Below are 25,845 nucleotides of genomic sequence, written 5' to 3'. Positions count from 1 at the left end.
AGAAGTTCAAGGGGAAGGTCAGTCAACAAATGCGGAGTTGAGTAAGTACAGAAAAAGGCCACATTTATGCCAAGGGAGACTCAGGACCAGCCCTTTGGATGGTGCATGATGAAGGACTGCAGGAATGAGGGATGAAGCAAGTAAAAGGAAGATTCGTATGTATTTTGCCATCTCCCGATATTAGCCATGAAGACCCTTCCTCTACTTTAGCAACATAAGGCTGACATTTCTATTATCTCTTCCTGTCACCAGGTTTATTTCTCCTGGAGCAACACAGTTGCTCTCTTTAAGATGCTGTCAAATGATGTTCAACCAATGCTATTTAAAAGCAATTTTCCCTTTGAGCCCTAGACTGTGTAATTCTATTACTAGAAGACACTGTCTCATAGAATCTTGCAACTCAGGCCCGTAAAACAAACACAATGGAGTCCAAACCACCCTGGCAGTTTCGACTCTGCAACAGGCAGCTTCCAGACACCCTTGGCTGGTGCGAGAATGTTCCAACTTGCTCCCACGCTGGCAGAGCACAATTAGAGGATGGCTGGCAGGTATCAAATAGAGTGGTGGCACACCCCGGACAGGGCCAAGGCAGGCCTGCAGCTCCCTCTCAGCCAAAGGCAGGAAGCTCTGGGGATCAGGGGCTCAGCCGCCTCTGGTGCCGGCCCCCCTGCCTAGACTGCATGTAGGCCTCCCTTGGCTTTCTTAGGCACGACAACATTCTGGCACCAGTGTGGGCCTGTCGTGGGAACCCACAGGCTTCCCAGGCTGTTATGGCTGTGGTCACCGTAAACAAAAACAGCAGTCATCCTGACTCCAAAACATGTTCTCCACAATGTGAGTGCAGGGAGATTTTGTGCTATAATTAAAATACATAAAGACATGCAACATTTGCCATATTTACTCCAGATAAACAGACTCCTACTCAGAATCCTGTCTGTGTTCCTCAGGACTTGCTGGGTTTACCCCAAGGGGCCGGACAAAGTGTTATTTTCTTTTCTTCATTTTTCTTTTTTTAGACGGAGTCTCACTCTGTTGCCCAGGCTGGAGTTCAATGGTGCAATGATCTCGGCTCACTGCAACCTCCGCCTCTTGGGTGCAAGTAACTCTCCTGCCTCAGCCTCCCGAGTAGCTGGGATTACAGGTATGCGCCACCTTGTCCGGCTAATTTTTGTATTTTTAATAGAGATAGGGTTTCGCCATATTGCCCAGACTGCTCTCGAACTCCTGATCTCAAATGATCCACCGTTCTCAGCCTCCCAAAGTGCTGGGATTACAGGTATGAGCCACCGAGCCCAGCCCAAAGGGTTATTTTCTAACTGCACCCATGATGTGAGAAAAGTTGTTAAGCCCTGACTTTCAAATTTCTCTTCCTGGAAACTGACCTGGATTTTACTAATATCCTATCTATGGCAGAGTCTGGAGTGAACCGAAGACTAAGCACAAATGCTGCAGGTCAGGGGCTGTTTCTTATGCCTGAACATCGCGGGGCCTTGGACACCGTCTTTCCAAATCAAGACAGCATAGAGCACAAGTGCTCAGAGGGAATGAGCGAGGATGCAGCTGGCTGCTGCCTCTGAGAGTCACAGTTGGTGCACGGACCCCAGCACTAACAAACGGCCACCAGGACGCTCCTCCATGTGCATGGGCTCATGTCCCTGACCACGAAAGGCTCAGAAGACGCACCTTTGGCCTGGTGCTGGCTGTAGCCTTCGGGGCATCTGGAACCTGAAGTCCTTCCTTGAATGCTGCAAAAATAATCTTTGCAGCCAAAGTCAGGCCCGCCTCGGCCTCCCAAAGTGCTGGGATTACAGGCGTGAGCCACTGCGCCTGGCCGCAGGCATGTTTTTTTTAAAAAGACAAAGCATGTAATTTTTATATTAGTCTCAGTTTGGTCAGAGAAAATGACTGGTCTGTTGCTATCAGCCTCAGTTACTACGTTTTATTTTTTATTTTTCTTACTAGTGCATTACAGTTAAATAGAATTTTATTGAAGAAGTTATTGGGCTGAAGGCAGATCACTGTAAAGCAGCCACCATCACTGGCATCTGGTCTCAGTGTGATAAATGCTCAAGAGGAGAAGAACCTTCACAGGGCCAGGAAGTGATGATGTTGGTTCCCTACCTGCCGGAAGGTGCCACATCTCTGCCCGCAAAAGCAGATGTGGAAGTTGCCCCTCTGTTCTCCAGTCTCTCTTAGAAGCAGTTATCCCCTCTCAAGCTCCTTATTTCTAACCCCCCCAGCCAGTCCCAGGGGAGGGCAAATGCTAAAATTCCAAGGCCATTTCCCTGGGAGAAGAAAGGAGAGGTGAGCAGGAACAAAGAGGCAATTATTTGATTGTGGAGACCTGCAAAAACTATGAACTATTTGGGGTCCCCATCCCTAGTGTTACCTACCCTAGGGAGATGGGTGTGGAAAGGAAGACTCTTTACTCGCTCATTACCAAATCATGCAGTTAGTCAAGTTCTCCGCAAAATCATATCAACTTTGTTAAGAGATAGGAATTAAATAAATGTCTAAGTATTTCTCTATGACCGTCTTTTAGCAAGCAACCTTAAAACTGGGTGAATTTTGGGGCTCCAGCAACCAATTCTGAAAAATTTGATGAAAATCTGATTTAAACAACTTTTTTTTTTCTAAGTGTCTAGACCTTTCTGTATCAGAAATGAAAGTTTATCACAGTGTCTTTTTCAAGCCCCAGTCATTTCAAGGACACGATGAGAAAAAGCTAATGCATCTCTCCTGCTCTTCTCACTACTCAATCTCAGGAAAAACTGCACCCTGCATCCAAAGAGTGGGTGGGCTTAAGGATGTAAAGGGTCCAACCTTGACGGGTGGGACAGCGACTGGCTGGTGAAGTCACTTAGCTCTTGCTCTAGTCTCCACCAGGGTGACGCCAGCCAGTCGTCTGGCCATTCAGGCACTTGTTTGTCCTGCTCTTGCTAATTGGGTTGGCATTTGGCTTGTCACCAGGTATTTGGGATGCTCGCAGGGAAAGTGTTGAGAAATACAAACCATCACCTTAATAATTGGTATGATATTTCAGGATCTCTGAATTTCTTCCTTTGTGTGATATTTCTGGAGAGAAAAATCCACTAATAAACCTTTTTAAAATTAATATTAATGGGCCTCTTAACTGTAGCTAAGATATGAGAGTATCTTTCTCTCAAGATGGTCACTGTAGGAGGCTGATTAAAAACACTTTGACTTCGTCAGACAGAAGGGAGTATTATATCTTGCATGTCATCAATTAATTAAACTTTTCAGCATCATCCAAGAATAGCCTTAACAATGCGTTTATTATTAAAGAGGACACTCATGTGGAATGAGATGCATGCGAGGCTACAGTGCATTGCCAAACCATCTATTTCTGGGGTTAAGACTATATTAAAATTCCAGTTTTATGACTTTAATCTACGTGCTTCTCAAACATCTGCTTTAAATTTGTCAGTACTTTCGTAATTTAGCCTAATAAAGTTGCATAGTTCTTAATTCCTAGGGAAAGAATAGTGTCAGGGGGAGCAAAAAAAAAAAAAAAAGTCTATACTTTCCCAGGGTCATAGCAAATAATTGTGTAATATTCGAACTAGTAATTTTTTTTTTTTTTTGAGACAGAGTCTTGCTCTGTTGCCCAGGCTGGAGTGCAGTGGCACGATCTCGGCTCACTGCAACCTCTGCCTCCTGGGCTCAAGCAATTCTCCAACCTCAGACTCCCATGTATCTGGGACTACAGGTGCACATCACCATGCACAGCTAGTTTTTGTATATTTACTTTGACAAAGACAGCATTTTACCATGTTGCCCAGGCTGGTCTCGAACTCCTGGCTTCAAGCTATCCACTCACCTTGGCCTCCCAAAGTGCTGGGTTTATAGGCACGAACCACTGAACCTGGCCTTTGAACTACTGATTTTGATTATGAATTTCCCATTGCTTAATGGGATTATAGTGAATTTTGTAAAACAAAACATTTAGTATAATCAAAAATACAACGCAATAGCCATCGAGTTGTTAGGGAGTAGGTGGGTGTCACAAAATCAAACAACATTGAATGTCACCAGCTGAAAGGACTGAGGGTCATGAAGCTGAGTGGAGAGGTCTTATAGAGTAAGAGAGTGGCACTCTCTGACACAGGAGGAGAGGAACCAGGCAGCGGCGAGGCCACTGAGGCCAGCAGAGGGCAGAGGTGTGGCAGGCAGCCCACCCTCTCCTGTCCCAGCTCTTGGCATGGAGAACCACCTACCTTTCGGGTTAGCCTCCTCTTGATCTCTCTCTTCTCCTCCTGTTCCTCTTGTTCATTCCGAGCTAAAAAAAAATATTTAAGATGTTTTTTTATTTCAGTAAACAGTGTTGTGTACAGGTGCATCCTTTGGACCTTGGCAGGCTCTAGGCCAAGCATCTCATTTTAATAAAGGGAAGAGAGTACTCCTGTCCCCTCCCCCAGCTGCCCTTCTCCTTATGGGGATTGCTTTCCAAACTACCTGCGTTGTTTCAAATTGCTACTGAGCAGGCTGACCTTGTCATTTTGCCTTCTTTACATCACATGGGGTTTCAGGTCTCCAGGCAGAGATGCTGGGTTGAGAAATGTGGCTACAAGGCAGGAAGGTAGGTTTTTTTTTTTTTTTTGACATGGTCTCGTTCTGTCTCCCAGGCTAAAGTGCAGTGGCACAATCATAGCTTACTGTAGCCTGGAACTCCTGGGCTCAAGTGATTCTCCTACTTCGGCCTCCCAAGTAGCTAGGACTACACATGCACGCCACCACACCTGACTAATTTTAAAAATGTTTTGTTGAGATGGGGGTCTCATGATGTTGTTCAGGCCGGTCTTGAACTCCTGGCATCAAGCAATCCTCCTGCCTTGGCCTCTCAAAGTGCTGGGATTACAGGTGCGAGCCACCGCACAGCCCAAGGAGGTGGGTGGGAATGTTGACACGGGGACACACAGGCATTTGGGGAGATGTGAGGCTCCTTTCTTTGGATAAGACTGGGGCTCACTCATTCTTTGTTGAGCCTCCCAGACACTGAAGGAGGCTCATTGTGGTATAGTCCTTGTGTCTGGTGCCCTGTGGGGGTAGAGAGAGCAGAAGACTGGCCTCAACCTGCTGCAGGAACAAGACAAGGCAGGAGGAATTTCAAAATGCTCACCTTTCACAAGCCCTGATTCCATCGATTGTTTGACTCTTCCAAGAAGTCCACAGAGCATGGGTGAGGCCAGAGTGTGGGATACAATTGCCTGCATGTAGACTCTTTAGGAGTGGCTCAGAAGAGTAGACTGCAGAGCCTGAAAGCTCTTGGCTTAATATGTGGGTGATTTACTCATCAGATTTTTAAATAGCTGTACATGGGAGAGTCTGGGGTAGGGGGCAGATACTTGATGGGCAGAGAATCTGGGCTTATTTCTCCTTTTAAGCTAACTGGATGACCTGGGGTAGACCATTTCCCTTCTGAACCTTGGAAGAATTCCTTGATATCTGTGGAAGCACAGATATCAGCGTAGCATTGTTGGACTTGAAAAAACTATGGAAGTCAGCTTGTATCAAAGAAGGCCTGTGATTCTCAGCCGTTAAATTTCAAATGGCGTTAGTAAAAGGAAACACGTTGATTTTGGCATAGGGTGCATCACGACTGCCTGGGACACTAGTTGGCTCATTTTGAAAATCACAGTTGTTGAATTATATTTCGGTAACTTCATTAGTTTGTTGTATTGGTGCACACGTGCAATTCAGGTATGGTTGCTGATTGTCTCAGTATGGGACAGGTCTTTATTTTATTTTTTTAATTTTTTTAATTTTTTAAATTTTTTATTTTTTTGAGATGGAGTCTTGCTCTGTTGCCCAGGCTGGAGTGCAGTGGCATGATCTCGGCTCACTGCAAATTCCACCTCCCAAGTTCAAGTGATTCTCCTGCCTCAGCCTCCCGAGTAGCTGGGATTACAGCTGCCTACCACCACACCCAGCTAATTTTTGTATTTTTAGTAGAGACGGGGTTTCGCCATATTGGCCAGACTGGTCTCGAACTCCTGACCTCAGGTGATCCACCCGCCTCGGCCTCCCAGAGTGCTGGGATTATAGGCGTGAGCCACCGCACCCGGCCTTGGGACAGGTCTTTAAAGGAAGGAAACCCCCTATGCCTAGAAAGGGGTGGGTACCATCTGATAACTGTGTCACCTTTACACTCAAGGTGACTATACCTCCCACTAGCACAAGTGGTGTAAGGTCAGAGCAGAAATCAGGCCCTTGAGGGCCACCCCCACGGGCCTGATTTGGCCCCCCAACCACCTGTGGGCATAAGGCTTTGTAGAAAGGCAGCACAAGAAACAGCCACATCTTGCTGTGGGCTGAGGTCACCGGAGGTCCCTGCTCCAGCCTACCCTACAGTGCCTGAAACCGTCACCATGAGTGTGCTTTCCTTTGGATTTAGAGATCCTATCTCCCTCCCGGAGGGGTTTTTTTTTTTTATGCAAATTTCTCTTGAATAAAAGCCCATTAAACTAGTCAGCCATTAATAGCTCAGTATGAATTAATCTAGTAGAGATAAACTGGGGGGCAGACAGCAACACCCGGAAGTAGGGAGCCCCCAGACAGTGACATTTGTACAAATGCAAATTTCAGTGGGATAAAACCTATTAAACTAGTCAGCCATTAATATCTTAGTATGAATTAATCTAGCGGAGTTAAATGGGGAGGCAGACAGCAAGAACCAGAAGGAGGGAACTCCCATTTTGCGATGTCTCAGGTGGGAAAACGGATGGAAGAAAAGGTGGTCTGGATGTTGGGTCACCAGGGACAGCTAGAGGGCACACGGTGAAAATTTACAGAAGCACAGAATACTAGGGCCATGAGGGGACCTAGTGACCACCTCGTCTACCACTCCTGGTTTATAACTGAGGATCTGAAGGCTCAGGGGTGTTAAGTGGCTAGTCACACCCTACCTGGCTCAGTGGTTACACAGATAGGTTTTTTCCTGTGGTCATGTTTTGTGTGGGGCCGGCTCTCCTCCTCATTACTAGCCTCAGACTTCTGATCCTACAGGTCCCTTCAGAGCCGTGAAGGCGGGCATCCTGTGACACAGCTGACACAGCATGGAGCCTTCATCTCCTATGTGCGTTTCTTAGGTCACTCTGAGGGGTGGGGCCACAAGCTACCACCTACAGAATTGATACCTTTAGTTCAAAGCCATTGACCAACCCAGGTTCATGAATTTTCAGGCAGAAGGTACCAAGACAACCCCATTAGGCAACTGGGAAGACAGGCCAGGAAAGGCCTACGATGTCGTCATTACAGCTGCCACCATCAGAGGGCTCATTATGTGCTCAGAGGTGCACCGGGCCTCACTGGCTGCTGGACAGAACGGGGGCTGCTCGCAGGACCAGGCAGGGTGGGGCTGGAAACCAACCCAAGGCTCTCAAAGCTCCAGGGCTGAGCCATGGCATCTCTGTGCCTGTTCCCCACCACCCAACACCGAGCAGTTCCTCAAATGGCTGAAAGCTCAGAAAATCAGTTTTAAAACAAACTATTGGAGGATGTTTTCTTATACCACTAGACATTTTTTTTGTTTAACAATCGCAATAGATTAAATTTAAAAAAATATTTAGGAGAACATAGTTCCAGAATACAGGGAAAAATAAGAAGCTATGGGAAAACAAGTTGATTTCTGAAAAGTTTCAAAACTATGAAATGATCAACCTGTTAGAATTGGTCAAGTAGTTCTTTAATTTGCAACTATGTGGCCAGGACAAGAGGGATTAGGGAAGAGAATAAAAGAGAACCATGGGAACAATCTTTCACAACTCCTTTTTGGTCCCCTGAATTTAAGTTCCCTGGTTGATGGCGGTAAAAACCCAAGCTCAAAGGACCTGTAGTCTCCCAGGGATCTGGACAAGCCACAGCGGGGATCTGATATCTTTGAGAGAGCCCAGAGCTGAGCTAGGGGATTTTAGATCTCTCCAGAAACCGTACTCCTGGTGTGATAAGCACTATTTTCTGAAACCTAAATAATCCCCCGGAGGCTTTTAGCTTCTTTGAGTTTAGGTCTCAGGTCAGAGGCCACAAGTACAGCGGCGGGCTGTGAGTAAGTTGTACAGGTTCACCTGGCTGTTTATCTTTCTCTCCAACAATGGGAAGTTTATAATGGCTCAGGTACAAGATTGGGGCCGAAAGGAAGACATCCTACAAGCCAAATGCTTCCCTGACCTTGGAAATGCTTTGAAAAAGCTCTGAATTCATTATATAGAATATTAAGCTTGGAAACTTTAAAGGGTACCCCTTGGGCAGAAAAAAGTAAACACACATTCCTAGAGACCTAGGCAATGCGTAGGGTTCCCCCACGACTGAGGAAGGCTAATCCTGAAAATAACTTCTACTGAGAGTTGAGGAAGTGGCGGCTGGCGTGGGGACGGGAGGCAAGACATTGATAAAGGCAGAGTTGACATAAACGGACATGCGGGGGCGTCGGGCGGGGGGGGGGGTGCTCTAGGCAACAGGCCTCCCCATCAAAGCGGAACCCAGCACCCACCTTCAGCAGACTACGAAATGCCGACCAAGTCACAAGGCCACAGTGAGCACGGTAGAAAGGTAAAGTCAAGAATATCTTAGTGTGGTTTCAGTGGAAATTCCCGGCAAACTCACACTGCGGTTGCATGTGATTTACTGGGGACGGGGCGGGGCGGGGGGGCCGGGGGAGGCAAGGAGTCAGTCTGTACAACATAGCATTTCTAGAAAACTCTGCATAGTATATATCTTTCTCTTCTGGAGAGAAATTAGAAGTGTGGGGTAGGGGGAACAGGGTCATGAATTAAGCCAGAAATATTTGTTCACTATCTTGAGGCCAGTGTTGGCGAGAATGGTAGCAATGAATGAATAGAATGGTTTGATATTTAAGTTACTTAATATCTACCACTAAACTGATGCATACTGGTGTCCATCAAATGCTTGATCTCTTTTAGTATTTTGTATCCTGTTTTCTCTCTCTTTTTTTTTTTAAAGCACCAAGTGGATCCTCTGTACATATTCAAATGTCTCTGTGTCCTAAACCAAACAAGCGGCTCATTTATTTTTTTCTGTCTGCAGCAATGGTGAAAGGCAGTTTTCCTCGAATGAGAGCATCAGACAGGCATGCCCGGGACCAGCTGTGGGAATCCTGAGAGACAGACATGAAGCACTTCGCATGGAAATGCTTTCTTAGTCTTTCAATGTAACATTCAAAGGGATGAGGGACTTTTATCAACAGCAGCCAGCTGCAATGCAAAGTCATGCTTTCTAGTCTCAGTTCAAATGGACATTTCCCTTATTTTAGCCGCGCATATCACAGTCTCCATTTTCAAGCCAATTCTGGTTTAAAGGTGACCCTGCTCTTAAAAATCATTAAATAATAAGTGGTCTCACTCTAATTTTTCAGCTTCTCTCTGACTTTACAACTCACTAAAAGGAAGGTTCTGCCTGCCGCCCGTGAGCTTCTAAAGAATAAAGGGGAATAAAATTTGCCTTCTCTTTGGGGAGGTCATCTTTGGTGTTCTAACATGCACACATGAAGCTTCAACCGTTAGAAAGGTTTTCAACGCTTTCCACAGAGGCGCAAGGTAGAAACCTTGTGGCCTACCATTAAATAATAACAAAAGCCGCCACAAAACATCAGGGATTGCCATGGGCTTAGTCACTTACGTTTCAAAATGTTCCTCTGTTCCAGTTCCTCTGCAGTTGGCCTCTGGCTCAGCCGCCTACGGAAAAAATCCAGGAAAAGTTTTTGGACCATATCATAGCCTCCTTGGGTCATTAATTTCCTCGGCCCTTGCAGATACATGAGACAGTCAGTGGCTGGAGTTCTTGTTCCATCCTGTGCTCTGAAAGACTGACTCTCGCCACCACCGCCTCCTCAGTTCCTCAATTTCAAGCCCAGGAGAGGCACGTGCGTCATGTCACAGCCGCTGACCCCCGCCCTCCTCCCTGCAGCGGCCCCTCCCCAGCCCCGTCTCCTCCAGTGGCCCCAGGCAAGTGGACTGCAACTCAGACGGGACTCTTTTCTTCACAGAAGTCCTTTTCTTTCCTTGTGGCCTCCTAACTTGGGGACTGTGGCCTCTTGCCTCTCTCTCCCTCCCTTGAGGCTAAAGCCTGTCTCCTGCCTCTTCTGTGCAGACCCAGTTAGAACATAAAGAGGTCTGTGGCCCCGGGGACATGTGAGAGAATGTGTCTGTCTGCAGAGAACAACGGCTGCTCTTCTTCTGGTCCTGCTCCTCTTATTTCGGAGGCTTAGAAGACATGAGTGGCAAAGGCACAGAAATGATACTTCTGTGGCCAGGCGTGAAATTTAGCCACCGTACATGAAACATCATAGACAGGGCATGAGCCTGCAATGACGCAATGGGTGGAGGTGGGACAGGCAGTGGATGGCACGTAGTGACAGAAGTAGCCAGGGAACGGGCATGGCATCTGAGGGGAGAATGCCTGCCTTAGGTCCCAGGAATGACTGACATGGACTCAGGAGCCTGAGCAGGAACAGAGACATCTGTACCTTTGAAGCTTTTGGTAATTGTTTAACAACCCTGCAATTATCCAGCATTCCACTTCACCCATTGGGATGAGGTGTGTGAGAAATTGAATCATTGTAGAAGAAATTTTAGGCTTCTCAGACTCCTCTATTGGGATCTAAGGGGTAGAAATGATGCTCTCCTAGTTGAGGAAGTTGCAGTCCCTCCTTGGGTATTAGAAACTGGTGTCTATAGTCGGCAAGATGTTCACATCTTGAAATTTAAAGAGAGATCCTAGAGTGAAAATATCAAGTCAATGGAGTCTCCAAACCTAACTACAGTTGGTCCTCTGTGTCCATGAGTTCCACGTTCTTTGGTTCTACCAACTGCTGACGGAAAATATTAAAAAAAAAAAACAAAAAACAATAGTCTAAAATTATTGATATAGCATTTATCTTGTATTAGATATAAGTAATTTAGAGATGATTTAAAGGATATGGGAGGATACACATAGTTTTTTGCAAATACTACGCCATTTTATACAAGGGACTTGAGCTTCCTTGGATTTTGGTATCCAAGGGAGTCCTGGAATCAGTCTCCCAGAAAGGACTATATTTTTAATTCAAAGCTTGTTGTCATTTGTGTTTTTCTTTATTGCGCTGGGCCAGAATCAATTGCTTCTGTGACATTCCCGTGTCACCACCACACATCCTATATAGGGAATGGGCTTCAATGTCTCATATAGTTTGGATATTTGTCGCTGCCCAAATCTCATGTTGAATGGTAATCCCCATTGCTCGGGGGGAGGCCTGGTGCAAGGTGCTTGGATGGGGAGCCCTCATGGCTTGGTCCTATCTTCTTGACAGTGAGTTCTTGCAAGATCTGGTCATTTAAAACTTTGTGGCGAAACCCCGTCTCTATTAAAAATACAAAAATTAGCCGGGCATGGTGGCACATGCCTGTAATCCTAGCTACTTGGGAGGCTGAGGCAGGAGAATCGCTTGAACCTGGGAGGTGGAGGTTGCAGTGAGCCGACATTGTGCCACTGCACTCCAGCCTGGGTGACAAAGTGAGACTGTCTCAAAAAAAAAAAAAGCATGTGGCAACTCCCTGCTCACTCTCTCTCTCTCTTGCTCCTGCTTTTGCCATGTGACGTGCCTTCTTCTCCTTCACCTTCCTCCATGATTGGAAGTTTCCTGAGGCCTCTCTAGAAGTCAAGCAAGTGCCAGGGCCATGCTGCCTGTATAGCCTGCAGAACCATGAGCCAATTAAACCTCTTTTATTTATAAATTACACAGTCTCAGGTATTCCTTTATAGTAATGCAAGAATGGCCTAATACAATGTCAGAGAAAGGATTTTTGGTCATATACCTGCTTATAAAGCCTATAGCACCCTGAAACTGTTGGAAATTGCATTCCAAAGTGTTTTTAAGAGTATAAGAACATTTTCATATTTATTATTCCTTTTCAAAATATCCCTGTGGTATAATATAAAACATATTTATCTTTGACCCAGTTCCTATCACAGAGCACCTAAAACCCCTGGAATTTCTGGGGTGTCAGGAGTGTATTTTGTTACTTGGAATGAGTCCCTTTGGATTACACCAGAGTTTGTGCTAATTAGGTGACTTAGGATGGGGCTGGCCACCAGAAAGAACACATAGTTAGAGGCCTGGAGCTTTCAGCTGGGAAGCAGGAGGGTGGGGGGCTGGAGGTGAAGTTCTATGGAAACTCTTAAACCACAAGATTAGATGAGCTTCCAGGTTGCTGACCACGGGGCTGGGGGGCACTGCTGGGAGGGTGGCACCCAGAGAGTGCACAGAAGCTCTGCCTCTCTCCCCCAATACCTTGCCCTGTCCATCTCTTCATCTGGCTGTTCATCTGTAACCTCTGTAAGAAACTGGTAAAGTAAGTGTTTCCCTGAGTTCTGTGAGCTGTCTTAGCAAATTATTTGAACACAAAGAGGGAGTTGTGAGAACCCCAGTTTACAGCTAGTGGGTCATAATATATGTGACAACCTATGACTTGGTATTGGCATCTGAAGTGGGGGCAGTTCTGTGGGACTGAGTCCTTAACCTGTGTGATCTGACACTGTCCCAGTAGAAAGGGTCAGAATCAAATTGAATTACAGGATGTCCAGTTCATGTCTGCTGGAGAATTGCTTGGTGTGTGGGGAGCTGCCTCACACAGAAATGTGTGGGGTCACAGAAGTGTGTTAAGTGTGAGAGTAGAGTGAAAAAAGTTTGTTTTTTTCTTTTTTTGAGACAGAGTTTAGCTTTTGTTGCCCAGGCTGGAGTGCAGTGGTGCGATCTCAGCTCACCGCAACCTCTGCCTCTCGGGTTCAAGCGATTCTCCTGCCTCAGCCTCCTGAGTAGCTGGGATTACAGGTACGTGCCACCTTGTCCCATGCTAGTTTTTTTGTATTTTCAGTAGAGACAGGGTTTCACCATGTTGGCCAGGCTGGTCTTGAACTCCTGACCTTAGGTGATCCACCTACTTCAGCCTCCCAAAGTGCTGGGATTACAGGCATGAGCCACTGCTCCTAGTCAAAGTTTGTTTTTTTTTCTTTGCAATCCCATTAAGACATTTTTCATCCCCATTGACAAGGGCCAGCTGTGTATTTGGAAATTCACAATATTAGGGGGTCTAAATTTGGATGCAGTAGTCTTTGAATTCTTTCTAAAATAGCATTCTCACGCTGCAGGAGGAAAGCGATGATTATGCAACTGAGTGAGCCGGTGTCAGAGGTCTGGAATGCAGCTTACCAACTCCACGTTGAAAGATCTTAACAGCTCTTTCTCACCTGCCAGTTTATTTTCCCTAAAAATACTTGCTTCTTTTATAAGAGATGCGCAGCCACTTTTATGGAATGGTTTGGTAATACCCAGGCTTTAAGTCAAGCTAAGTTTTGGGGGCAGAATGTTTTGAGAAAGCCTTGTAAATGTGGGTGGCGCCTACATCTTGGAGGTCAGGCCAGTGTTTTGGAGTCTTATGCAAAGTGTCTGCAGACTACATTGTTCCCTCATCAGCTTTGACGGTGCCATCCCATTGATCTCATTAGTGAACATGACAACTGGCTCTGTGGTGGCCCCCCCCTTTTTTTTTAATGGGTGGTCATATTTGGAGGGGGCAAAATTGAGTGACTAGACTCTGATCAGAGAAAATTCTGTTATTAACTAGGCTGCTTTATAGTCAAACACTCATAATTTCAAATGAGTTCCTCTGTTTATGTTTCATTTCTCTGGAAAGCGACTGAGAACATCAAGACTAATCATAGCTATAAAATGCAGCTGAGCCCGCCAGAAGGGCCTGTGCTATAGTTAGTTGTTTTGACCTTGAAAATGAGATTTGGGAGGAAAATCATATGGTGGCATTGTAGGGACAAAGCACTAAGTAGCTCAGGAGCTAGGAGGTTTGGGTTCTAGTCCTGGCTCTGCTCTGAACCTATTTACCTCGGACAAGGTATCAGATCCTGCTAGGCCTATGCTCTTTTCTCTGCAAATCATAAATACTAATTTAATAAGCTAAGGCTGATTTAATGCCTATAATGTAAGGGTATGGTTCCAAGCACTGTACATATGTTAGTTCATTTAATCTTTATCTTAAGATTTTTAACTGAATTCCAGTTGCAAAGTCTCCTTTGCCCTGGGAGGTTACATATTCATAGATTTGGGGATGAGGATGTGGACATCTTGTGGAAGGGTGGCCAATATTTTGTCTGCCATAACCATGATACTTTACTAGTCAGAGGTTGCAAACTGATGCCTGGTGCACTGGATTTGACTCTATCAGTTCTCTTTGGCATGCTCAGAGGTTACACTTTTTTCTCTTTTTTGAGACAGAGTCTTGCCCTGTCACCCACGCTGGAGTGCAGTGGCACAATCTCAGCTCACTGCAACCTCCACCTCCCAGGTTCAAGCGATTCTCCTGCCTCAGCTTCCCGAGTAGCTGGGATTACAGGTGCGTGCCACCACGCCCAGCTAATTTTTGTATTTTTACTAGACATGCGGTTTCGCCACGTTGGCCAGGCTAGTCTCAAACTCCTGACCTCAGGTGATCCACCCACCTCGGCCTCCCAGAGTGCTGAGATTACAGGTGTGAGCCACTGAGCCCAGCTGGTTATACTTTTTTGGAGCCTGAATGCCTTTAGACAGAGTGTGTGTGATCAAATTAGCCCACTCCCCAGGCCTCACTTATGTAATACAGGTGAGCACGCTCACATCTGTCCTGCTTTTTTTTTTTTTTTTTTTTTCCAGATCATTCCTGGACCCCGAGGGCCTCTGAGTTTGAGACGCTGGCTGAGATCAAATGATAAGAATTCCAATTTTTGTTTTCCTAAGTCTTTCATCTGCTAATCTACCCAACATGAACCACGGGCCACGTGGAGGGCCAGGCACGTTCTTAAGGGGCTCACAGCCTAGAGGTGCACATCTGTGATTACAATGTGCAAGGTAAAACTTGATCAACAGTTTCCAAGGACTGGCATGTAATAAAATATCCTCAAAACAACAAGCAAGTTGGGCGTGACTTAGACTTTCACTGCCCAAGTAGAAGGCACTGTACATTCTTGCAGCATCTCAGTTGGCCAGCAAGAGGTGAGTCAGAAAAAAACCATTCAGCAGCCACACGGAAGTGGGGCTCGCTGGGCACAAGGCAAAACTGTGAAGGAGATAAAGTGTCTGTGGTTCTGCATTGACTCTATTCCCTGGAGTCCTCCCCTCTCGAGTTCCTAGAATTATGTTATCACTCTTGCTCTATCTCATTCCTATCAAGACTTGTTTTAGAAATGGGTGCCACAGACTCAGTTACATTCAAATGTAAACCCATTCATTCATTTAGCAAGTTACTTATTAGTGCCAGTGCTGTGTCAGGTTCTACATTAGGTACCAGAGTACAGTGATGAGAAAAACCAGTCCCTGCCCTTCTGGAACAGAGAAGATTGGAAGAGGATGGGGGGTAGCCATTAATCAAACAGTCACAGAAATGAGTGCAAAATGTAGCTGGAGTAAGGGCTTCCATGGTGAGGCACTTGGTGCAGGGATCTCTGGATCTGACCAAATCAGGAGGTCAGGAAAGGCTTCCAGGAGGAAGTGACACTGTGCCCAGAGCTCAGGGATGGAAGAAGGATGCTCCTTCTGGGCAGAGAGTAAGGAGAGAAGGTTGGTGGGAAGGAGGGCAGGGGCCAGATGCCGTGGGTGTGATTTGGATCTGTGTCCCTGCCAATCACATGTTGAATTGTAGTCCCCAGTGTTGGAGGTGGAGCCTGGTGGGACGTGATTGGATCATGGGGGTAGTTTTTCATGAACGGTTTAGTACCAACCCCTTGGTGCTGTTCTAGTGATAGTTGAGTGCATTCTCATGAGATCTGGTTGTTTAAAAGTGTGTAGCACCCTTCCCTCTTGCTCCTGCTCCTCCAATGTGAGACTCCTTGCTTTCCCTTTGTTTTCCACCATGATTGGAAGATTCCTGAGGCCTCACCAGAAGCAGATGCCAGCGTCATGCTTCCTGTGCAGCCTGCAGAACTGTGAGCCAATTAAACCTCTTTTCTTTATAAACTACCCAGTCTCAGGTATTTCTTCATAGCAGTGTGGGAATGGCCTAATACAGATGCTTCCAGGACTTAGATCTTCTTTTTCTAGGAGCAATGTGAAGCCGTTGAAGAGTTTAAGTTTTAGGGTGTGAGAGGGGAGGAGTGAATGAAATGATCAGACTTACAATGGAAAAAGATCATGCTGGTTATTATATGGAGAAGGGACTGGGAGAGGCAAGAGGAAACCTGAGCAGAGGCTTTGGGAGGCTTGGCACACCTGGTGAGAAATGGTGGAGGCTTGGGCGAGACTGTGGCAGTGATGTGCAAGCTCTTAGAAGTCATGTAGCCACAGCATACATGAATGGACAGGAAGAAGCAGGTGTACAGGATATCTCCTTAGGTTTTCTAACTCATGCAACTGGATGGATGGGAATGCTGTTCACTGAGGCAGGCACACTGCAAGAGAACCAGCATGTTTGTGAAGAGTGGAAGAAAACCATGAATTTGAATTTGGATCTGTTACATCAGAATGCTCCTGAGACATATGAATGAAGCTGTCATGTAGGCAGCAGGATACATTTAGCTCAGTGGAGAGGAGAGGACTAGGCCAGTAATAGAAATCTGAGACTAGTCTGCAATATAGACAATATTTGAAGCCATGAGTATGGAGAGAGTAGAGAATGGGAAGAAGGGAGGGCTTAGGATGGAACTTTGCCAAATTCCAGTATTTAATGCATGGACTAAGGAGGATGACCCTGCCATGGATTCTGGGGAGAGGCAGTTCTTGGAGGTAGGATGAGGACTAAAATGTCATATCATGGAAGCAATGTAATGGGAAAGAAAATATAGTAACTAATGCTAAGGCTTTCTGAAGTGGAGTCGAAGGTTGCAAGAGGATCGCACTCACACCTGCTGAAGGTCAAACCAGGGGATGTTCCAATAGACTCAGTCAAACAACTGAAGTCAGCATCTGCTGGCCTTCAACACCTCAGCTGAGAGTACTCTCATTAACTAACCAGTCACAACAGCTTTGTGATTTAGGATTTCTGCCTGGCCAATGAACTACTTCCAAAGATAACTTTTTATGACAATCCTCTATTTTAAAAATTCTCTCCTGCAGCCTGCCTTACAGGGCACTCTTCAGGGCTGCCCTGATCCGCTGTACCCCAGCTGCCATTTTTGCTTCCCAAATAAGTGCTATTTGCTTTGACCTGCATGTCAATCTTTTCGTTAACAGTAAGATGATAGGTATGGCCCACAAAGAGTGCTCAGAGCTGCTGTAAGGTTAGATGAGGCCTGAAAAAAATGCCCACTGGGTTTAGCACCATGGAGGCTGTTACTGACAACACCTAGAGCCCCTTCAGTGGCGTGGCAGGAAGAGAAGCCAGATTGGAGAGGGCTGAGGACAGGGGTGGAAAAATGGATGCACCAAAGCTGGAGGACTTAGCCACGAAGCCTGGCTTTGAAGGGGGTGAGAGAAGTAGAAGTGAAGGAGGCTGTGGTGGAATTTTATTTTATTTATTTTATTGGTTTTTTTTGTTTTTGTTTTTGTTTTTTTTTCAGAGATGGGGCCTCACTCTGGTCACCCAAGCTGGAGTGCAGTGGCACCACCTTGGCTCACTGCAGCCTCAACCTCTTGGACTCAAGTAATCCTCTCACCTCAGCCTCCCGAGCAGCTGGGACTATAGGCATGCACCACCATACCTAGCTAATTTTTAATTTTTGGTAGAGACGAGGTCTTTCTATGTTGCCCAGGCCAGTCTCAAACTCCTGGGTTCAAGCTGTCCTCCTGCCTTGGCCTCCCAAAGTGCTGGGATTACTGTTATAAGCTACCACACCTGGCCAAATTGTATTGTATTTTTTTCTCAGACGAGGGCTCACTCTGTGGCCCAGGCTGAAGTGCAGTGGCGCAAACTCGGCTCACTGCAACCTCTGCCTCCCAGGTTCAAGTGATTCTCCTGCCTCAGCCTCCCGAGTAGCTGGGATTACAGGCACATGCCACCACACCAGCTAATTTTTGTATTTTTAGTAGAGATGGGGTTTCACCATGTTGGCCAGGCTGGTCTCGAACTCCTGACCTCAGGTGATCCATCCACCCTCAGCCTCCCAAAGTGCTGGGATTACAGGCGTAAGCCACCACACCCAGCCCAAATTTTATTTTTTTAATAGATGAAAATGGGGCATGTTTAATGGAAATAATCCAGATTAGATGGTGGGGGGTGGAGGGGGAAGCTGAATATATAAAAAGGGAGAGGCCCAATTGGTAGTGCATGAGTCTTGAGAAGGTAGGAGGGCTTGGGATCCAAGGGATGGAGGTAGTATTATTTTTGAGTGGAAGAAGAACAGCTCTTTACTGGGACAGCAGGGAAGCAGGACAGATTGGGTTGCATGTAGATTTGCAATGTTCCGTATTGGAATTATAGAAGAGTTCCCAATTGATAGCTTTTGCTTATTCTTTCAAGTTGAGATACACTGAAGATGACTTATTTTAGTTTAAAATTTTACCTTTCATTGGGAGATTTGTCTTTGATCAGAGACAAATTCACAAACCCAAAGCATAAAGCTCCAGCTTTGGAATTCTAGTCATCAAAATTTTCGGGGGACGCCCAGGGCATCTTGTCATCTTCATCAAGCAAAGCAGCCATCTGCTTGGCTCATTTTATGATCGATGTACCTGGTGCATCTCTTAAGTATTGGTTAACATAGAAAGCTGAGCAGCAGAGCACGATGACGTGGCCACCTGTATGAATCATCCCAAGGAGCTGCTAACTCCAAGAATCAAAGTCAAGATGCCTCCTGAATATACTGTATCTCCTTTGCTCCCACCTTGCCAGTAGATTTAACTAGTTGTATCTGATTAAAACTAACATTAAATTAAACAAAATTCCTGACTATATATCTAAACGTGATCACTTTGCTAGGTGTCAAAGGCAATGATTTTTGGAGATAAATTTTTACATAAAATGAATCATCCAAAATTAAATGTTTAATGTACTTTCAAGGGATCTTAAGTAGCTTTGCTACTATATATGTGACCCTGGTTTATAAAATATGTCTGAGCAGCAAAATGGTTTCCATGCCTCAAATGGTTTTTTCTTTACCATGGACTATGGCTAAATGATTCAGTGAACTGAAAAAATCTCTGGGTTCCTGTTTAAATGCCACATGCTATCAAGTGCCATATGTGAGCCTTCTATTTTCTTTAAAAATTTAAGAATGGATCTTGCCTTTTTTTTTTTTTTTTCAGTCTGAACAGTGCTGTCTCTACTGGTGACCATAAGAAATAATCAAATAAATTGAAGTTTTCTTTTTGCATGGAAAGACTGAAAAAAATAAAATAAATAAAATAAAAGCCCAAAATAAAGGACACTTCAGTTTTGACCTTGGAAAAAGAAGACTGGTAGAGAATGTAGTGGCAAGATACTTTAAATGTATGCAGAGCAGGCAGCATTGTCTTTGCACATTACAGCATCTCCCTAGAGAAGTGACAAAACACTTGTAGGTATTGTTGGTCTGACTTGTTGAGGCCGACAGAGATTAGTTGTGCTGCACAGAGCTAATGGGCTTTCTGCCGTTTCCAGAACACCAAGGTCACAGCTTTCATTAGCATTTACAACTGCTTATTGTTTTGAGGGCCTTGATTTTAAAGTCTGGATCTCTGAAACTGTATCTGCATTTCAGGACAAAGGAAAAACAGAATTAACTTGGGTTTTCTGCAACTCAGCACCAGAGAAAGGTAACTGCATTTTCAGACAGATGGAAAGAGGAAATGCAAAAGTCCTCACAGAGAATGACAGAAAATAAGATCCTCTCTCCAAAAGTAGGAGGAGATGGGGTTTTCTAACAGGTATCCAGAAGTGTAGATGGGCTTGGTGGGATCAGGGGAAAGGGAGAAGTGCTGAATTCTATCCCCTCTACATCTTTTGGAAACTTCCTCCTGAGAACCTATGAGTTCCATGAGGATTGGGGCATTTCTGTCTGGCCTTGGTTATTACTACATCCCCAGTTCCTAAGAGAGCATAGAGAGCATAATAGATGCTCATTTAGTAACTATTTAACCCAGATCCCACCAGTTCAGATGCCACACATGCTCCTTGGATGATCTCATCAACACTCATGACTTCCAATAGCATCAATATGCTGATGATTCCAAAATCTAAACCTCCAGTCATATTTTTGAGTTCTGGCCACCTTTCTAACTGCTGTCTTGTACTCCTATGGGCCATCAGACTTAAAGGGTCCCAAATGAATTAATTCATCTTCTTCCCCTGTACATCTTCCTCTCCAAGTGGTCTTGCATGGAGTCCCAGTGAGATGCCCAGGCCATGAAACTGGGAATCATCCTGTCTGAACTTCACTCTTGATGGCCAATCAACCACCAAGAGTCCTATATCCAAACCATCTCTGATTCCATCTACCACCACCTTGGGGAAGCAGTCCATCAGCATCTCTCCCAGTTGCTGCCAGCCTATCCCACTCTGGTCCTCCTCCAGCCCATACAGAATGATCTTTCTAAGGGACTGATCTGATCACACCACTCTGTGCTTGAAAAGTAAGTATGCCTTTACAGTGCTCACAGGACAGAGTCAAAACACTCAATGTTCTGAAAGATTCTTCATGATCTGGCTACCTGCCTGTCAAGAATCTGCCCATTCTGTCCTTCACCCAGAATCTCTTCTTGGTTCCTTCCAGATTTGCATGCCCTTCCTCATAGCCTTACCATTCTTTTCCTTCCTCTTTGTCTGGCTAACTGACAATAATCCCTAACGTTACAGCTTAAAGCTTCAGTATCACTTCCTCTGTCTGCTAATCTCTTGGTTTAGGTGTCCTACAGTGTGCAACAATATTCCTGCATGTTCCATACCCCAGTGCTTGTTTTACTTTCTTTTATTGCCTGTCCTATTCACCAGACAACAAGGCTTACGCTCTGTGAGGCCAGGGCCACCTCTGCCTCACTTAGACAACCAGGGATAGCTTCCTGTCCATAGAATCTGAGCAGGTGCACAGAACACCCTCCTACTCCACCCCTGCACAGAAGGGCTTCCTGCTTGGGGTTTAATGCTCTGTTGCCATTTCAAACTTTTCAATTTTTTTTTATCTTTTGAACAAGGAACCTCTCACTTGTTCACCATGACATCTGCAGAGCCTGGCACAGAGTCTGGTAACTGGAGATGCTTAATGTTTGTGAAATAATTAAATGGATGCTACTTGGTGACTTTCTCTTACCTTTAACCTTTACCTCTTTCTTGGTTCTTTCCTTAGGGCAAAAACTGTATTCTCCATTAGAAATAAAACTCATTAAAACAACAACAAACGAACAAAGCTGTCCTCCTACGCCAGCCTCTTCCTCCAGCTCACCCCTCTCACCTGTCTGCTCTTGGCTGCCAGACCTCTTGAAAGGGTGGTCCAGGCTCGAGGTCTCAATAACTCTCCAGTCTGGCTTCTGTTCACACAGCTCTACTGTGCTGGTTCTCAGCATGGGTGATTTTGCCTCCTAGGATGCATTTGGTAATGTCTGAAGTTATTTTTGGTTGTTGCGATTGAGAGGGTGCTATTGGCATCCAGTAGATAGAGGCCAGGGTGCTAAACATCTTCCAATGCATGGGACAGCCCCCATCACAAAGATCATTCAGTCCAAAGCATCAACAGTGCTTAGGTTGAGAAGCCTTGCTCTACTGAATCAATTCTTGATAAGGTCATCGATGATTCAATTGTCTAATCCAGTGGCCTTTTGGAGCCCTTATTTTACTAAACCTTTCTCTATTATATGATACCTTTGACTAATAGTCTCATATTTCTCTCTTAATAGTTCCTAGTTCCTAGTTCCTGCTACTTAGCAGATCTCAGGTGTGATAAAAGCCCAGGGGTGCCCTATCCTTCAGAGTGGCTTTGGGCAGTATGATGCATGCCAGTCACCAGCTTGGGTCAGCCTGCTGTTTAACAAGTGTGAGATCTTGAATGAGACGGCATTCCTCTCTAAGCCTCAGCTTTTTCATCTCTGTGCAATGGAACAAAGAGAATACTTTAACTGCCAGTCCTGGTCAAAATTCTTAGTATTTTAGTGCTAAGAAGGGGCAGAGGAGAAGTTGGGAGGCGGGTAGGACATAGCTTGGTTGTTTTACTCCTCTGCTACCAGCCTTCCACCGCCTGACATTGCGCTAAGAATAATGCTTGAATTCACTCCACACCACACCCTGGCCACAATGCCTCATTTACGTTCACTCCCTTATTCACAGTAGGACAACCCAGTAGCACATTCACGGTTTAGGAAAGCTGAGATGCCTCCTCTGATTCTACCAGGCAGGGGTAGTAGTTCTGTCTATGGAGTTCCCCATCTTGATGATGGCCTTATCCATTACATTGATGATACCTGCGTACATGAAGGTCTTCTCAGTTGGACGATGAATGCTCCAAAACCACCAATTACATCTTATTTATCTCTGTGTTCTTAGTACTTAGTACAGCAGCTGGCACATAATAGGGGCTCATTTGATTTTTTATGTTAAACAAATTAATAATCTCTCGCCCCTGGAGTTGTGCCCATGGGATGAATGAGAATGCTGGCCGTATGGGAAGGCGTTCCTGCCACAGAAGAGGGGCTGCTGGGAGGGCTGAACAGCAGTTTTGCTTTTATTCCTCAGTACTATGCCCTTTTCTCTCTGCAAACTGAGCAGAACAACTCTTAATACTATTGATCCGCACGCCCAGCTCTTCCCAGGCATTTCCATCAATGATTTTCAAATTTCTGTCATTCCCCTCAAGCTAAGAACAGTTAGCCTGGCTAGAGGAGAGAGCACAGAGGGGGGAAGATGAACTGGGGCCCTGAGGCCCGCATCCTGGCCTGCCTGCACCACTCATCAGAAGGTCCCTTGAGCACATGACATCCCCTTACCCCTCCATGCCCAATTTCACTATATGACAAATGGTCATAATGACATCTAGCCCGCCTGCTGTGTAGGACTGTCAGGAGGATCAAAGGAGAATTAGATGTGAAAGTCCCTTTTAAAAATAAGTACAAGGCATGAAATACTATTTTTGGTAACTTGAAAAAAATCCCTTACCTGAAATAGATAAACAGGTTACGCTTAAAAGAATATTTTTGGCTTTATTCTCTGGAGGCTATGACCCCAGTGCAATGGCCTGTGGCTAAGATGAGACACTGTGAGATAATAACCCAAAAAAGTATTGTAATATTGCTTGTCATGTTGAGTGGAAATCACTTTTGGAGTAATGATGGGACTGTGTGTATTACTAGGCATCAAATCCATTAAAAAACAAAACAGTAAGACGGTTGAGAGCCTGCACAGTGAACATTTTCAGTATTATTAGGATTATTGGACATAAACCCCATGTCAGGATGATTCCACTTTGAAAGAGTATCTGAGTTGTTATAACAGAAATTAAGGTAGTTAATTACAACAGAATTAAGACAGTCATTTCAACAAGGCTATTTTTACAAGAAGAATCCATCAAAATGAGTGCCAAAACATTGTGATGCCTGAAAGCTGGGAAATACAGAGTAAAAGACAAATGTCCAGTGCTCCACCACTTTAAAGTGACTCAGGAGATTTGGTCACCTTTAGCTTAACTCCTCCAACCATCCCCGCGTGTATTATGTGCCAGAAATTGGGCTAGGCTTTCAGTTAGAGCTATATATAAAAACAACATCAGCAAGAATGACCACGCACAGATGATTTAAAAAGCTCTGCCATCAAATATAGACCATGTTTTATCTTTTGCTATTAGCTTCTCCTCACACCTTAAAAACTAAAATTTAGCCTTTGCTTTTCCCTGCTCCTTTCCAATAAAGAGCTCTACTAGGTACCTTTGGCAAAAAATGAACCTTCTTTCTAGGAGCACAAAGCATTTTTTAAGTAACCCTCTGTCAGAGTCTTCAAGAAGCTTAACATGATCTGATCAAGGGAAAAGACTGAGATTGAGGCAAAACTGGTGCAGGGCCACCACTGCCAATCATCACACTTCACGAGACTAGTGGGAACAAAAACCACACTGAACTTATAACTTCAAGCCCATTGCTGGTCCTCTTCCTACAGCATTTTGTCTCTTTTCCTGATCTCTGCTGTTTGCCATGGTTTCTATGTCAGTGGTTCTCAATCCCGTAGCACCTTAGAATAACCTGTGTTACCTTAAACCTGGGCCACATTCTTAACCAGTTAAATCAGAATGTATGAAAGTAGAGCTTAAGCACTGTTTTTTTTCTTCTTTTTTTTAAGACGGTGTCTCTCTCTGTCGCCGAGGCTGGAGTGCAGTGGCGTGATCTCAGCTCACTACAACCTCTGCCTCCCAGGTTCAAGCAATCCTCCTGCCTCTCCTAGAAGCTGGAATTACAGTCACGCACCACCATGCCCAGCTAATTTTTGTATTTTTAGTAGAGATGGGGTTTCACCATGTTGGCCAGGCTGGTCTCGAACTCCTGACCTCAGGTTATCCATCCACCTCGGGCTTCCAAAGTGCTAGGATTACAGGCATGAGCCACTGCTCCCAGCCTGTTGTATTTTTTTTTTTTTTAAGCTTTGCAGGTAATTCAAACCTGCACTGAGGATTGTGAAGAATCCCAGGTCAGTGCTTCTCACAGTGTGGTCCCCAGCATCAGCATCACCTGGGTGCTCTCTAACCTGCAAACCACTGGGCTCCGGAGCTACTGAATCAGAAGGTCTGAGAGTGGGGCACAGCCATCTGTGCTGTTTTTACAAGCTCTCTCCAGGAGATGCACGTGCATGCTAAAGTTTGAGAACAACAGCTCTAGATGCTGTCATAAAAGGTTGAAGGAGGCTGCTTCAATAGGTGGGTGGACATGCAAGCAGGTTAGGTTAGAGAGATGTGAAGATTTGGAGACAGCCTGCATATGACTCTACTGAAAAGACAGAGGTCACTGAGCAATAAGGAAAGAAATAGCATGTGCAAAGTGTCAGCCTCCATCTACAAGGGAAAAAGTGAGATTTGTGTTCTATCCTGTGGAAGTAAGAAGATCCCAGAGGAGTCAAGAGCTGTGATTTAAACCAATGGGTTTAACCTTTATTTATTTTATTTTATTTCATTTTATTTCCATTTTGCTTAATTCAATATGATTTAAGATATATCTGTTGAACGTTTTCCAGATAAGGTGCTGGATGGGTGGGAATTAGAAAGATGATTATGATATATAATAAAGCTCTATGAAGTTAGGGATTGATATGGTTTGGATCTGTGTCCCCATCCAAATCTCATGTTCAATTGTAATACCCAGTGTTGGAGGTGCAGCCTGGTGGAAGGTGACTGGATCATGGGGGTGGTTTCTCATGAATGGTTTAGGACCATTCCCTTGGTGCTGTTCTCCTGATAGTGAATGAGTTCTCATGAGATCTGGTTGTTGAAAAGTGTGTGGCACCTCCTCCTCTGTCTCTTGCTCCTGCTCCTGCCATGTCAGATGCCTCACTCCCCCTTTGTTTTCTGCCATGATTGGCAGCTTCCTGAGGACTCCCCAGAAGCAGAAGCTGCTAGGTTTCTTGTACAGCCTGCAGAACCAGGAGCCAATTCAATCTCTTTTCTTTAAAAATTACCCAGTCTCAGGTATTTCTTTGTAGCAGTTCGAGAAAAGACTAATACAGAAATTTGAAACTGAGGAGTAGGGTATTGCTATAAAGATACCTGGATATGTGGAAGTGACTTTGGAACTGGGTAATGGACAGAGATTGGAAGAGTGTGTAGGGCTCAGAAGAAGAGGAAGATGAGGGAACATTTGGAACTTCCTAGAGACTGGTTGAATGGCTGTGACCAAAATGCTCAAAGTGATATGGACAGTGAAGGCCAGGATGATGAAATCTCAAATGGAAATGAGGAACTTATTGGGAACTGGGG

The 25,845-nt window shown here is 45.1% G+C and overlaps 1 protein-coding gene across 14 annotated transcripts in view; it reads right to left on the bottom strand.

The window, feature by feature from the left end:
* PHACTR1 (phosphatase and actin regulator 1) overlaps positions 1-25,845 on the bottom strand; it is a 574,604-nt gene that overhangs the window by 7,746 nt on the left and 541,013 nt on the right. For 13 of the 14 annotated variants that reach the window (XM_009450525.5, XM_009450527.5, XM_009450524.5 and 10 more), the window contains 2 exons: positions 9,655-9,710; positions 4,239-4,300 (listed from right to left, as the gene is read on the bottom strand). In XM_009450525.5, coding sequence (XP_009448800.1) covers positions 4,239-4,300; positions 9,655-9,710 — 118 coding nt within the window. Of the gene's footprint in view, positions 1-4,238; positions 4,301-9,646; positions 9,711-25,845 lie in introns of those variants that run through there. The other variant, XM_054685597.2, reaches the window with a different exon arrangement.

The sequence above is a fragment of the Pan troglodytes genome, chromosome 5, assembly GCF_028858775.2.
Source record: "Pan troglodytes isolate AG18354 chromosome 5, NHGRI_mPanTro3-v2.0_pri, whole genome shotgun sequence".
Taxonomy (NCBI): Eukaryota; Metazoa; Chordata; class Mammalia; order Primates; family Hominidae; genus Pan; species Pan troglodytes.
Note: the sequence above shows the minus strand (reverse complement) of the source record. Positions and strands in the feature narration are given on the sequence as shown.